The 16,471-nt window shown below is 41.1% G+C and overlaps 1 protein-coding gene across 1 annotated transcript in view; it reads left to right on the forward strand.

Annotated features, from left to right (window-relative positions):
- Positions 1-16,471, forward strand: part of PCSK2 (proprotein convertase subtilisin/kexin type 2) — a 100,963-nt gene that overhangs the window by 70,920 nt on the left and 13,572 nt on the right. Inside the window, exons 7-8 of the mRNA XM_062489453.1 lie at positions 5,784-5,872; positions 9,106-9,281. Coding sequence (XP_062345437.1) covers positions 5,784-5,872; positions 9,106-9,281 — 265 coding nt within the window. The remainder of the gene's footprint in view (positions 1-5,783; positions 5,873-9,105; positions 9,282-16,471) is intronic.

A 16,471-nucleotide genomic window follows, 5' to 3' on the forward strand; every position in this document is an offset into this window, starting at 1 on the left:
TTATAAACTTGGAATCAGCAGTGCATCTGTGCTTGTTTGTTACTTCTGAATATACAGTGATTGCCCAAGACTTCATTCCTTCTTCAGTGTCTTCTGAACTTAGCTCTGAACTTAACCAATTTTCAGTAGGAGAAGGACTGGTTTTCCAGATATGGTATAAATAAGGATGGCCCAAAAGAAAAGGCTTAAGATTTTAGAAAGTGTGACTTTCCCTAAACTAATTGGCTTTTTTTTTTTTTTTTCTTACGTAGAATGGAAACATATTTTGACAGTTTTGTACAAAATGTGTCCTGGGATCTGTATCTGTCCCATGGCAGGCTCTATCTTGGATTAGCAAAAATTATTTTGGTTCTTTTCAGTGAAATTTCCAAATGTCCCTTGGACAGAAGTTGCCAGTAGTGCTGAGAATTTGAAAACTTTTGAAAGATTTCAGGGCTCAGACTGAGTGCTTATCAAAAAATATTTCAGGCTCATTTGATGTGGTTTTCATCTCTGACTTAGGATGACTGGATGGTCTCCCAGTTTTGGATGGGGTTTTTTGTTTTTATTTCTAAAGAAATCCATTGTAGTTCTGTCAGAATGACACAACAAAGAAACATCTGTGCTTCCACCTCAGACACAGGAATGGATTAAACAGAGTTATGAGCTGTGATGTCCTTCTCTGTAGTCCTGCAATTTTTCGGCTAAAGCAAGATCTCAATGGGATTTCTGCTTTACTTTGAGAAAGGACACCTGACACTTTCAAAGTAGTATGAATCCAGTTAGTGAATGGAAAGTCAGAGAAAGACTAGGGCTTTAATTTGTGAAGGTCTGCTGACTTTCTTGCTTTATTTATGCAAAGGATATTTTTAGGAGACAGATACCTCTTAGGTCTGGAGAGGATGAAAACTAAATTTAGCTTTAGTGTGTAATGGTAGCTTTTTGTTGTTTTCAGTGTGGAATTTTATAAAATTAAGTATGTTCTGCCAAGTCCCATTAACACTGATTCTGCTGCTATCAAGTATTTTATAGTGGGACCAGTTTTCTATCCTTACCTGTTCTGCAAAGTAAACTCTCCCTGGAGGGAAGTTACATCCTAAAGTCTCTTTGAATAGACCCCACGCATTCCAGATGTGGCAGGGGTTATTGTTTCTAGTCCCAGGTGCCCCTGACTAACTTTAAGCACTGTAGTCTATGACCCAATATGTAATAATAGAGAACAACATGACTCTGGTTTTCAGAGAACTGCAATACTTTATTTCTTGGGGGACTGGGGAGCTCAGGTCAGCAAGAGGAGGAGGAAAATGATGGAGAAATTGCCTTTGCAGATTTCCTTTATTGGTCTTTCTTTTCAGAAAAAAAATAAAATTAATAGTTAGGAACTATAACATTGTTTGTCAATGAACCTTAGTCATAATGGGACATCCATCCTTGGAAGTGTTCAGGCCCAGGCTGTATGGAGCCCTGAGCAGCCTCATCTCATGGGTGGCATCCTTGCCCATGGCAGGGAGATTGGAGCTAGATGATCCTTAAAGTTCCTTCCGACCCAAACCACTCCATGATATTATGAACCTTGAGATTTCTTTTGCAAGACAGGGAATTTTCTGTCTTGCAAGGTAAATCACAGGAGCAACACATTCAGTGGAACATCCCTTTCCTGCCTTCACAATATAGGAAAGCTTTAAGATGCAAGATTCTCAGTTTTCTGCAGGTTAAGATGCAAACCAGTACACCATATCCTCTCTGTCCAGGAGGAGCTGTGACTGTTTTTCTCTGTGTATTTCTTTGCTATTCTGTTAATTGAGCTGACATACTCCTATATAAACTCTTGCCATGGCTTCTGACTCCTCAGTTAGTTTTACTGGTAGGTAACAGTTGTCTGCCTTTGACAGTCTGTCTGTCCCTACGTGTAGCTACACAGGTGCATCTGGATAGGGCATGATTACATGGAAAATCTATTGAGAGAACCCTGAAATAAAGGCTCCATTTTGCACAGCCAGTGATGTATATCCCATCGAATTTTATGCACGCAGAAGGATCAGACTTGAAATAGGATAGCATAATATCCCTTTTCCCATAAAGGATACATTTCTATGTGAGCAATTCAAGTGATTTGTGGAACAAGAAGCAGAAGACGGATCACCAAGGGGCTTTTGTGAGCTGACAGCTGTATGTGCAATGTGTTCATTTGATTTTAAGAATAAATAGGAGAGGTTTTTGCACAGAATATTTCATTAATCACAGCTGCTCTGCTTGTAAGCACAGATTCCCCTTCCATATGGTGCTTTGTAAGACTGCTGGGATCCCTTTGGCCTTGCCATCTAACAACCACTGGCCTACAAAACCATGCAGGATGGTTAAGGGAAGGGAAGGGAAGGGAAGGGAAGGGAAGGGAAGGGAAGGGAAGGGAAGGGAAGGGAAGGGAAGGGAAGGGAAGGGAAGGGAAGGGAAGGGAAGGGAAGGGAAGGGAAGGGAAGGGAAGGGAAGGGAAGGGAAGGGAAGGGAAGGGAAGGGAAGGGAAGGGAAGGGAAGGGAAGGGAAGGGAAGGGAAGGGAAGGGAAGGGAAGGGAAGGGTGGTGCCTCAGGCAGGACATTGCTTTTAGGCAGTTCAGCTGCTGCTACAGGCAGAGGCCAATAGATGGCTTGGAAGCCAAGGGGTTTATTCTTACGTTTACTGTACTCACTGTTTGACTGTGTTCAGATCCACAGCTTGGGGACCCAGCAGGAGAGTGTACACTTGTTGCAACATCAAACAGAGCTGTGTTTGAGCCTGAGGAGCAGTGGGAGCAGTGAAGGAGCTTGAATCAAGCCCTGTTCCCCAAAACAAAGGGCAGCCTCAGAGAACTCAGTGTTTTTTAAGAACCACTTTGGGAATTGATTGGTTTTGAACATCCTCTCCTTCTGAACCACATTTGGTACCTTGGCATGTACTGCATTCTGCAGTGAAGAGGTAGCCATAGGAATTAGTGATTGATGGGTCCCATACTACCCTCTGATTTCATGTTGTGAGCATGCAGAAGGCACAACTTGAGCTCTCCACCTCAGAGCAATGAGATTACAAATTTCTGTCTGATCTAAGTCATTATCTCTACTCCCATGGCCTTTGTATTCTGTATATTCTCTCACTCAGCTAATGAGTTAGCAGGGCAAAATTTATTTGCTATCTTGGAAACCTATGTTCTTCAGATAGAAGAATCCTTTACTAGCTGTGGATCCAAACCAAAGTAGGAGGATGCTTTCCCTTCTGTGAATTCTCAAATGCTTAGAAGCTGATGATGTCATGTGAGTGAAAAGGGGATTGCATTTGTCCTGCAAAAGTGTCCATCTGAGTTCTGCATGTTTAATTGCTGCCCAATACAAGCAGCTAAAGTGGTCAAGAAAGGCAAATAGTCACAGCTATTGAGTTTGCAGCTCTTCATAGTCCTCCCCTGCAAACAGCTGAAGATAGGGTGGATGGGTCCTGTCCTTTGCTGTCTGCTGAAGCATTTCAAAGCAAATGAAAAGGAGCCTCAATAAAAATCTGTGCCACCTCTGGCACTTTCAAAAATATGTCAGCAGGGAGGCACACACAGTACCATTAGCAGTGGATTTTAAAGCAGAATTGTTTTCAAAGACAAAGCAGAGTGAAATTTTCATAGCTAGTATAGGTATTTTTTAAAATACAGTATGCAAAACTGTTTTTAAGCTAAATCCACTTCTCCCATCTTACTTTTTCATGTTTGTTCATGTAAAATGTTTTCACTTGCATAGAGTTTATGTAAAATGTGCTCTACTTGCTAATATATGGTTTACCTTTGAAGTAGCTTGTTTACAGATGAAAATATTTTTGTGTTCTATCACCTTGCTTTAAATACTGAAGTAGGGAAGAGGTGAGCACTGTAGAGAAAGGCTGTGATTTATTCCTGTGACATAACTCCATAGAAACCACAAAGGGTTTATCAATGATACATGAACAGCAAATAGGGCTGAGTTGGAAAAGTCTGCTATTTGCCATTAATAATTGAACCAAATGCATTTCCACTAACTCATAAGGGACTTTTTTTTTTTCTCTCTAGTCAGCAGCACAGTATTGAAATTCTGAGATGCTGGAATAGGCCTGTTTAAAGACTCCACTGTGTGGGCCACTGCTCTGCAGAGGCCAGGACAGGGAGGGGACTTTCTGGTAAAACTTTTTTGTTAGGAAGGACAGTTTTTCTCACTGTAATCTGACAGCATCACAGGTGTTTTACAACCCAGCATTAGTCAAGCCGATTTTGAACAAAGCCATTTATTCTTCTCTGTGGCTTGTAGCTGGCCCATGGGTGACTAGATAATGAATACCTAGCCTTGATAGCACCTACCAATGAAGGTTGTGTTTCTGTCACAATTCTTTGAGCGAGAACATGAGGGAATATCTTCTTATTTCTTCATTGATAGCAATTTCTGTAATTTTTGAATAAGAAATCTGTATTGCTTACTTCTCTGCCCCCTTTGTAAAAGGAAGCGGATGAGATCTTCGGTCATCTTTCTTTATGGAACTTTCTCTAAAAATATATTCTCCCAAGTAAAGCAGGAAAAATTATATGTTGCTTCTTACCTTTTTATTAATGTTACACTTACCTTTGTCAGATACCCTTAAAGGGAAAGAGAGAGAAAAAGGTGATTAAAACAGTTTTGTTGCCTCCCATTGCCATGGTCAATCTGATACTCAGTATAACCTTTATAATACAGCGTTTTGAATTGCATGAATCCTTAGCATGCTGTAGGATCAATGACAGTTTCAATGTGCAGAGTGGATTGATGTGAGCAGTAGGATGGATTCATGTATTGAATTCAACATCTTAGACTAAAAACCACCCTGGCAGCAGCACAGGTTTCAGTACTTTCCCTGCTGCTGTGCTTTTTTTAAAAACTAGGTTACGTTGTCTGTATTTTTCTTCTCTTAAGTTTAATTTCTATGACGAGTTAGGAGAAAGGAAAATGCAATCTCCCTTCCTGCAGGAACCACTGCCAGTTAAAGAGTCTCTGTTAAGAGTTGAAAGCCCTTCATAGATGCCACATATTATTGAAATACCATGCGTCAGCCCAAACCTGGACCTTTGCATCAGAGCAGAGGCTTTTCCCACTTGAGCAGAAAGCAGTAGCTCTGTGAGCTGGAGCACCTTGTCAACTCTTTTGGGAATTAGGCACTGAATGAGAGGGATGTACATGCCTTAGGTCCCACAGCTTTGGGCCTGGGCAGCCATGCTGCAGCTCTTCTGCTGAGGAGTGCAGTGACCATTGTGGCTCCCTTCTGCTAGTCCAGCTTGGTATTGCACCCACCTCTTCCTGTAGCATTTCTTTTGTGGGAAGGGATATGCTCCTTGTACATGTTCAGACAGCAAGAAGGCAACCAGACTTTGTTCCATAAGGTTCAAAGTAATGGGTGTCACACTGTCAAGCCACAAAAATAAAGGAATTAATATCGATCTTATATTTACACTGTTCTGTCAGGAGCTGTTTCTATTAAGAGTTGGTAACGAGGCAGAACCTGTCTGACATGCTAGAAGGAAAAGGCCTGAATAACTTAATAATTAAATGCAGTATAAGGATACATGTTAACCTCGGAGCAAGCATCGTCCTGCAGAGGGGGAACTGGATATCCCCTGCTTCAGGAAGCATACTGAGCTCATCCCAGTATTCAGCACTCAACAGTTTGCCACGGAATGGTTTTCCTCTGCAGCACTGGGAGCTGACGGAGGCAAAACAAGCTCACAGTGATCCAGCTCAGCTCAGCATGTGCATTAGCTGGGGATCACCTGCTCTCTCTGCCTTCCTTTTCACAGCCACGGGACAAGGTGTGCAGGAGAGGTGTCTGCTGCTGCCAACAACAACATCTGCGGCGTGGGAGTGGCGTACAACTCCAAAGTGGCAGGTATGGTAGCAGTCCAAGGTGTAAATGGTTCACCATGCTTCAGGCAGAACTCCTCCTGCAGAGACAGAGAGTGTTGCCCAGGACAGGGCTGCAGATTGGTACCAGACCCTGTATTTATTGCTTTTCACAGTAGCTGGAGAGAGGAATTTTTCCATGGCTTTGCCTTTTCAGTCAAGAGCCTTGTATAGGCCCTTTAATGACAGTGCAAAAGAGCAGCTCTTCTCCTTCATATACCAGCTCCTGTTTGTATACTGATTTTCAGTTCTTCTTCCCTGCGTAGCTGTGTAATCTTTTGTGGCAAGTCTCATTTTGCAGGAGGTGAAGTATACATTCTTGCTGTACTTAAAAACCATTTGAAAAGGCAAATCTCATGCAGCTTTTAGTCTTTAGGCTCTCACAGGGCAGGACCTGCAGTACTGTAAATCTCTTTGGTTGTAGGTTTCCTCTGTTTTAACAGTGCTATGGAGTGATAGGAGCAGATGCAGAGAATGAAACAGGTGGTACCTAGTACCCAGCATCCACACCTTGGGTATGTTGGGTATTTTTATTTCTAACACCCTCTTCTCTGCACATATATACTGAATACAGTGCATGGAGTGAATTAGGCTCTCGACACCTTACATCAGTTTAGTTGAATCTGAAGAAATGCAGTTTTCCCACTCTTAAGTCTGCTCCATGATTACAACTGAGGCACAGCAGGCAGAGACAGATGCTTATGAATTTCACTTTAATTTCCCTGATCCACACCAGAGCATCAGCACAGACGTACCCATTGCTTCTTGGAGATGGTCCACAGTGTCTGCTTTGCCAGTCCCTGTTTCACTGTAGTGTCAGGAGAATCTGGGGAAGGCTACATTTCATCTGTCACCTACATGACTGAAAGCTGAATCTCCAGCAGAGAAGGGCACCAAGCAATGTTTGCTAAGCTGTTGCCCAAAAAATATCACTGAGAGTAACTGGCTGGGCAGGTCTAATGAATGTCTCCTTTCTTCAGTAAGGGTAACTTCTCCTTCAGGGATGGGACATTCCACAAAATTTATTCTTTCAAGAGTTACTCCTCAAGGAATCTGAATTGAGGCATGGGATTTTGTCTGGACCATGTCTGTAGTATTCATATAACTCTACAACTTCAAGCTGGTTGCTTAAAAATCAAGGGGTGTGAAGATGTTTTCTGATGACCAACAGCCTGCAAATAATCTTCTGTGTTTGTCCACCTTGTAGTAAAATCCCCTCAAGTTTTTTGGAAGTGCCAGCCAGCCTTCCCTGCCTGAGGACAATGTGTATTGGCAACACCACTGTGTGGTCCATGCCACTGGAAGTCCATGAAAGCTGACAGTCTGCTGCTGTCATGGTTCAGAGCCCATGTTTGCAGAATGAACGGGAAGTTGATTGCCAGTGCATCACTTGTTTTGTTTTTTTTTCTTTTACCTCTTTTTTCCCTCGAAGATGTTTTGGCTCCCCCCCTGTTCCCCTACTTTTCTCAGGGTCATTTAATTAATTTTGTGGTTGTTCAGGGTTGGGCTTCTTAGGGAATTTCCTCCAGTTTGTTGCCAGGGAGATGGTGAATGGACAGTGATAAACCCACAAAAGGGGTAGCCAAGTGCCTTGACATGCCATTTAAATGGTTATGGGAGGGGGGAAAGGGGTTTTGCCAGTCCTCACCCAGCTTGGAGGGGAGATGGTTGTGGTTTTGAGTTACTTCTCAGAGGGCTTGGTGCTGCTGTAGAATTCTCCTTGCTGCCCGTTGGTGAGCCCACTGCTTGCAGGACCTGCCAGCTGACTGAGAGTTTCCAGCACCTGCCTTCACCAGGAGAGACCCTCTGGGCCCCCCACCTCCCCCCTCTCTCCAGAGAGAGGGTCCATGCTGATGGTTTGACTCAGTGGGGAACTTCTGGTATTGTTTTGTTGTTTTTTGTCTGTCTTGTGACACATATATATTCTAGTAAAGAACTGTTATTCCTTTCCCCATAATTTTTGCCTGGAGGCTCCATAATTTCAAAGTTACAATAATTTGGAGGGAGGGGGTCATCTTTCTATTCAAGGAAGGGCTCCTGCCTTCCTTGGCAGAAACCTGTCTTTTAAACCAGGACAGTGGTTTCTGTGCAGATCTGCATTTTATAAGTATGGGAAACAAATTCTCAGCCACTGAGTTTGGCTTCATCATTTCTATCTCGAGTTAGCTCATCAAGAACATCCAGCTTTGGTTTGATTTCTATTTGAAATTTATACCACCTTTTTTCCAGCTTTATGTTTGACACACTGTTTTTCTGTTGAATATAGAAAAGCCACTGGCTTCTAAATCAGGGCCCTTAATGCCATTCACACTGTTTGGCAGTGTGATATTGATTTCTGCCCCATCTGTGTCCTAAACCATTGGGAAAAGCTGAACTTCAATTCAGGTATACAAATTAAGCTTGGAATGAATCTCTGGTCACTCTGGTTTCATCCAGAGACCAAGTGGCACTTGGCCATCAGGGAAATTGTCTTATGTGTGGGGCACGATGGATGTAAGGGCTTGCACTGCTGTCTGTTGCACTCTGGCTTGCTTAGAGTCAACACTTCGAGGTTTTATGAAGTGGACATGTCCTGCAACTGCATCATATAAACTCTTAACTTCTCCTGCAGGATGGGTTAAAGGAAGCGGGCTTTAGTTTTGTTTTTATCTCCACATGCTATATTTTTCTATTGTGTCTGCATGTTAACAAAATGATATTTTTCCAGGAAATTGCTGTGTAGCATGTTTCCCTCCTCTGATTATATTCTGGACAGGCTCCAAAATAAATAGAAAAATTACTTGGAAAACTAATGACATGTGAACACAAAACTGAATATATGTTAGATGAGGGGGGGACCTTACTCTCTTTTGCTAGCTTACAAAATATTATTTTAAATGCCATTGATATTATTTAAACTCTGAATTTCTGAGATTGCTGAATTCTGGTATTTTTAAAGTGTTCTCAAAGAGTAGGTGGAAAATACTGTGTAATTAGAAAGCTAGCAATAAAGTTCTTTCTCTTTTTGGGCCATGCTGCCTTGGTGGCTAGGTGTTTAACACTGGCATCCTGCTGGGTAAGCACACCCTGGTGAAATGGGAATGTCAAGTGCAGAATTACTGAATGGGTGAAACTGCCAGTTACTTAAAATACCTCTAACTGTGGGCCTTCTTCAGGTGCTGAGATTACATTTTATGCTGGGTAATGCATATTTCATGCTTATGTTGATTAAAACTGCAGGTATTCGAATGCTCGACCAGCCGTTTATGACAGACATTATTGAGGCTTCCTCCATCAGTCATATGCCTCAAGTCATAGATATATATAGTGCCAGCTGGGGACCAACTGACAATGGGAAGACTGTGGATGGACCTAGAGAGTTAACACTGCAAGCAATGGCAGATGGTGTGAATAAGGTAACAGTTTTAATAATCTGGGTTCTGGGGCAGAATGGTGTGTACATGCTTCTGCTGAAACCTGTGACTTGGGAACACAATGCAGTTGCACAAATTATCCAACTTTCACCTTATTTCAAGGCTCTTTGATATTCACTCTGTAGTATTTTGGTATTGACTTTATTGTATAATCTCAGCATACTGTGTTTATCTCTACTCAGTCTATAGACCTTTTCATAGACCATTATATATTTCATAGACCAGATGGAGTAATATCATCCAGGAGCCTCCTTGTTTATTCCCACATTTCCAGCTCCTTCTAGGAGCAGTCTGTAGTCTTTGTAAAAGACATTTAATATCATCCTACAATCTCTTTAACCTGTACACTATAAGATGGCTGGGGGAAATGTGTGTGCCACAACTCAAAAATAAAATAAATTAGCCCAAACAAACCAACCTTGCATGGCTTTGTCTCCACCTCTTCAGTGTCATGCAGCCAAGACAACCATAGCTTCACCCTAGTGCTGTAGGGAAAGAATCTCCTCCCCGTGGCTGATAATAAATGGGTTTCTGTATCAACAAGATCTGAAATTACCCAGAACATCTGGGATGGTTTTGTGTGGGAGCTCTACAATTACTCACTTTTTCATCCAAATTATTTCTTTCTTGTGCCAAATTCTCCCACTCTTCACCAGCTCACTGTAAGCAGCACATTCAGTTTACCATATTTTGTGACATGGTAATTAAATCTAATGCTGTGACATGTAGTGAAGCATCTACATCTTTCTCAAATGCCAAGCCTCAGATGTTTTGCCTGTAACAGAGGAATTATATTCATCTTCATGCTTCCACCCATAAAAATGGCAATGTACTGCAATAACACTGGAAGACTTGTCACAAATTCCTTGTGAGTCTACTCAGTTTTGTGGTATAAACTGTACAGACCTCTGATGAGTTCAGAGGCACCTTACACAGGCTGTGTTTCTTGTGATTTTCCTTATCTGGTGTTTCCATAAACATCCCCTTAAACACTTTGGTCTTGAGGAGACTCTTTCTTAGGTGTGTGACAGTTTTAGCAGCACCTTGATGTGTTATAGTTGGCTGATCTCTCTTCTACTAATGTTGGTTGTAGCAGATATAAACTCTGAACACAGAAAAATTTCCATTAAATTTTTGTGTTGTCCTCCTCCAATGGAGAACTTGTCTAAAAGTAGCAAAGAAGGTGGAAGAATGACAACTGAACTAGAGTTTTAGCCTTCAGGAGAAGCAGATTTTAAATCATAATCACAGGTATTTTTGCAATTTCGTATATAAAATACCTTTGAATTAATTTGCTATCAGATTGCCCTATGCTTTAATTTGTGGAGTTACACTGTAATTAATCTTCTCTTTGAATGCTAAATATCGGAGTAGGGATTTTTCTTTTCTGTTTTATTGTTCTGTTGGAGTCCCATACTCAGAGTGTTGGAATATTACCTTTTTAATAGCTTACGCTCAGAATTGTTTGTGATTCTCTTCAAGAAATAATTTGCAGTATTAAGACCAGCAGGGCCCCTGAGATCACTCGGGTTGAAGGCTCATGAAAGAGAGAGAAGAGTGAGCTGTGCTCTGGCAAGGGTGGCACTCATCAGAAGACATATACCTCTCTTATCAGGAGACATAAAATTAACAGGAGAGCCTGCATTAGTAAACCAGTTCTGTCGGCCATTGCAGAATTAGGAGGAATGATACTGGATTCTACCTAAAAAAATATTGTTGTCAAGGAGCAATTACACTTAATCTTGTAGTGGCAGTGTCCCAGCTATCTCCTGGCAATATGTGCACAGAAGATGAGACAGTTCCACTCCAAATAACTCCCTTTGTGTTGTGATTGTAGATCTATCTACCCTTCTTTTGCTCATTGCATTTCCTAATAGAATGATCTTTTTTGGGTATAATTTGTTCTGATCTGTTTTTTTTGAAGAGACAGATTTTCTAGAGATATTTCAAGCTGTCAGTGGATGCTGGGTATTCTCCATGGTGCTCTGAAAAACCCACTACAGAATTGGCTGGATGTAAAGGAAGACTAACAAGCCTTTATATATAATACTCTTTTACCTAGGTTACGTCTATATTATATGCATCACATTCTCTATTGACTGTAAAAATGTAAATTAGTTTATTATAATTTTTCACTGTAACCCTGCTGTCTTAGTAAAAAGTATCTTTTGTAAACTGAGAGACAAAGAAATGTAGGAATTCTTTTTATCAGCCTAGAGCTGATTCTCACCAGAGTTATGGTTCACAAATTAATGATGAAGCTGAAATATTGGTGGGGAGGAAGCAACATGCTGAGAATAAAAATGTGTTCTTAAACTGAAAGCAATACTTCCAAATGTCCTAGAAGGCAATATAAGAACTCTTGCATGGACCAAGATTAATATCCTTGCATCTAATGCAATAAAATAAAAATCAGTAAGTAGGAGTGATACAGAATTCTTACATAGAATATGCATTTAATTGAGTTGAGAAACACAGGTTTGCCTTGTTGCCAATACACTTGGAGCTCAGCTCAAAGAGGAACTCACTGCCAAGTGTTTATTCCTTCCTACAGTCTTCATTCCGCTGTCATGTCCTGTAGAATTCCTCCTTCCAGAGCTATTGAGATGTGGGGGTAACTAGTCACCTGATAATGACAATATGATAGAAACTGCAGAAACTGTGAAACTTCATGTTCATGTCTATTTTTATGTCTTGAAGCCACCCTGCTATAAACAGGTGGGCTAAGGCCAACATGTCTTCTATTTCTGATGTATATTCTTCTAGCCGAAGGTGTCCCTGCTCATTGCAGAGTGGAGTTGGACTAGATGGCCTTTAAAAGGTCCCTTCCAACCCAAACTGTTCTCTGATTCCATTTTCCTACCTTTCTTCTTCCATTATCCATTCTTGGCATGTGTTAAACTCATTTTTGCTTTTGTCTAACTCATACCTTCGATTTGGTGTGCTGTTGACTTGGAAGGTAAATAGCATGAATAGAGGCAGCACTAAATAGCATAATTGAGGACAGCACAATCTGCCATCACACTGGAAACTCCTTTGTGGGCTCTTTTACTAATAGTATGTGAAAGGCTGAACACAAAAGGAATGGTGTGTGCATGAGCTGGGTGTCAGCATAACCCATGTAAACAGAAGTTATTGGGAAAGCTGCTTTTTGTTACTAAGACACAATCCCACTCAATTTTTTAATGTGATCTGGCTTCACTGTGTTATCTCATGGCTTTAGTTCAGGGACACTAGTCAGCAGCGTGACTGGCTCACTGAGTAGTGATGGTTGTACTGCAAACATAAATGAGCTCACAGTTGAATTAGCAAGAACTTGGGAATAGGGATTGAGAAGAGTTTCCTATTACACAAAGGTCCACAAGTATTTGGTAATTTCCAGCATTGGCCTGACACAGGTGAACACTCTTACCTAATAGAACTTTCAGCTGCTAGAAAAGACATATTCAGGATTGGAAGGGACTTCTAAAAACTTTTTAAAAATCTTTTTTAAAGATTACGCTGAAACCTGTATGTATACAGTACTTGTCTAAATGAGGGGGCCTTGCATTCATTGTATGTGTAGTATGACAGGACAAAGCAATGCTGTGTGATTTACTTACCCTTGTCGGAGCTGTGCTAACCCACTTTGGGGGTTGGAAGGCTTGGACAGGGAGGTAGAGATGATAGGTGGAAATCCTGTGAGAACACAACTCTCTTAAAGAGACTTTTAATTCTCTAGTATCTTGCATCCAGAATTGGATCAGCCATCATCTTAGGTCAAGAACTAATTCCACTTGAATTTTATGGTAGATCCTGTCTTTAGTGTAGTGTCTAGTAAACATTTCTTATTTGCCATTTTGTGAGTCCAGTTCTTTCCAGCTTCAGTTACTGGAATTTAAGGCAACAAAAAGAAGTAATCAAATAAACTAGTCTCTTATCTATTGCATTTTTATGAAGTAGGCTTTTATATTAGGCGGCTGTGAGGGGTTGCTCATAGGCTGAATTAATTCCTCAAGACTTCACCATCCCAGCCAGAATATATAAGACAGGAGCCATTTGTTCTTGTGCTGGTGAAAGCATTATTATTTCCCTAATGTAGTTCTACCTAAGAAAATAATGCCCAAGTACAAATTACCAGGGGAGCAGTATTAACAATTCTTAGTCACATCATAGCTTTGTAATTGGGCTCACCAATGAAGGAAGAAAGGACAAAGTAAAAAATACAAAAGGAAATATTTCTCATTTGCCTCTCTCAAAGCGCACAGAGACTGTGTTATTGTTCTTTGAAAATATCATATTAATGAAGTATATACATTTATATACCTCTAACATAATTTTATTGTTCAACAGCTAAGTGAGGACAGGGAAATTTATGCTATGGCAACCATTTGATTACTCCATTTTTGAGGAAGCCCAGCAAGTTTCTTTATAACTTGGGAGCCCTTTACTATCGTATTGCCACTGTGTCTGAAATATGCACTGTAATTCCTTGCCTTGTCTTATTCATCTAAGATAAAATCAAACCGTATTAAAACCCCACACATGTTGTATCGGCTTGGAATTCTGAGCCCCTGTCATCTGACAGGGATATTTTCTAAGGAGGAATATAATATATCCTGAAAACCTTGATTTTTTTTTTCTCTCACTCTGCCCCAAGGAGTGGCTTTTGCTTAATCTCTGTGCCACAGCTCAGCAGATACAGAGTTTAGCTTCCCAACAAGGCTGATGTTGCAAGCTGGGAACCTTTGCACAATGCTTCCAGGGACACAGGTGAAGCTGTGAGGCCAGAGTTCATCACACCACTTGGGAATGCTGGGAAGGGAAACCAGCACTGTCACTGCTCAAGAGTAAATTGTGTGTTTAGAGTCTTTCTCGGTGATAGTCTAGCTCAGAAATAATGAGAAGAGGATGAGATTGATCTTTTTCCAAATATTATTGATACTAGAATTAGGCCTGTAGAATTCTTATATTGTCACTTGTGGTACATAGCTCAGCATCCAGCAAAAAAGAAATGTCTAATTAAAACGTTTTGCCTCAGCATTTTTAAGGTTCCTTCATCATTGCCCTACTAGACTGAGCCCTCACTGAAACCTAGTGCTGCCTCTTTTCACCTGAAGTATAATTTTACATTCATTTCTCTTAGCTAAAAGAAGTCCATCCAATTTCAACAGCAATTTAGATGTAGAAAATGGCTCAAGCATTATTTTTATCCAAAGGAGGTATTAACAATTATGCATTTAGTTGTGGATTGGTGGATGTGAGTTCAGTACTGTTCTGTGATTAATTCTAAAATAAGTTGCAGAAAGCCTTTCATTAGGGTTTACGAATTACATGGCTTAGGTTTTTTGAGAGTCTCATATGCAGCAGTCTTGGAGTTTGGTGGTTATTACTTGACACAAATAGTTTCAGAAATCTGCTAGGACAAACTAGACAGGCAATTATTAAGGACAGCAAAATGTGAAAGGGACACCAAACAGGAGAAGCGTGACTGAAATGAGGTTCTAAGTGTCAGTTATCCTCTGCAGAGTAGCCAAGTGCTGAACTGAGTTCTTTCCCCATGTCAAAACAGCCTTTCCTCTCCCACTGTTGCATACCAGCAGGTTAGACAGGCCAGCAGGGAAGGTACAGGGCCTTCATCAGTAGTGAATTTGAGAAGATAACCTTGTTTCTTCTGAGCTGAACTGCATGGGTTGTGGCTGTGCTGGGCTTTTCCAGGGTTACAGTTCAGCATCTGCAGGCCTCCAGAAGGAACTGCATGTAGGAGAAGTGCAAAGGCATTCAGCTCAAACAAAGCAGCTGTCCCCCTGAACCCATGTGGTGGCAAACTTTGCAAATCCAGGTATGTTTCCTCCTTAAACTTTCTCTGAGATATCTCTGAGGTTAAAACAAGATTGCTTGGCTGGCTGTCAGAAATGTTTCTGCTTAGATCTTGCTTTAGGTTGTTAACAGTGCCCAAGTCATCAGTATAGCAAAGGTGCAAAGGGATCCAAGAAGTTACAGCATACCAGATTGCTCTAGGCAAATCATCCTGGCAGCTGGAGGAGCCAAGGGAGCAGGGGATGTCAGGGATGCAGGAACATGCAGGCAGGCTCCAGAAAACTCCAGCAGTACAAAAAATGGGCAGTAGTTCAAGGATGCCAAGGACTTGCTGCCTCCAGATGGCTTATACTGCATAGCCAGATTGCTGGGGAACAGGAAGGCTGGGGAGACCAAGACAGAGCAAGGTCTCTGTGTAATCTCCCAGAGGGAGGTGTTGGGAGCCCAGTCCAATGCTCCCCCACCAGCTCATGACAGCAGAAAAATGGTCCCATAGCTCTTCCTTTTCTTGGCATATCCCAGACAGGGAGCACAACGGTGATTTCTTTTTACCAGAGTAGGCTGCAAACTATACTTTCTGCAATAATTAGCAATCATTACTGAAGGATGCAGGTTTTAATTACAAAATATGTAAGGATTTTCTGAAAGGAATCCTCTTTTCAGAGGAAAATGTAGTCAAAATGAAGAGAGGCTAGCTGTGTCCTATTCATAAGTCAGTAGGACTCCTGAAAAGATGAAAAGAAACTGTAAATTTTTTTCTTTTTTTTTTGCTTTTCCTGGAAAACCAGTTTATCTCTTGCCATAGCAGGCACACAAATTGCTATTAAATCATATAGAAGGTGCTGAAATAGTTCTGTTTTCCTAGGAGGAAGAATTAAAAAATAGCCATCATATGTCAAGCAGAAAGAAAGATGCTTATAAAACAGTGTGTGCTTTGCATTTGCTACAGAATTTTCAAAACTCAATTTTCAGTTCTATATTTTTTTCACATTTTTTCAAATGTGCCCCATCTGCATTTGCTTCCATAGGAATGATACAGTCCATAAACATGAGCAAACCATTTGGCTATCCTTACCTGAAATACCTTTTCACTGAACCTGAAAAAAATACTCTTCACAGTGAGATGCCAGGTTTTTTTTTCTTCTAACCTGACTCCTACCTGCCTTCTGGTGTCCTGATGATGCCTTTTTCTGGTCTTAAAAAAATTGAGAGCCAGACATGGTTAAGGTGCACCATTTGCCAAGGTGCATTGCAGTGAAGTGGTGCAGCAAAAGGGATCCTTACTAAAATACCGAGGTTAAAACCCCTTTCCCTTAACCATGTCTGGCTCTCATTTTTTTAAGACCAAGAAAAGGCATCACTGGTTCTGTCCT

This window comes from Cinclus cinclus, chromosome 3 (assembly GCF_963662255.1).
Source record: "Cinclus cinclus chromosome 3, bCinCin1.1, whole genome shotgun sequence".
Classification (NCBI taxonomy): Eukaryota; Metazoa; Chordata; class Aves; order Passeriformes; family Cinclidae; genus Cinclus; species Cinclus cinclus.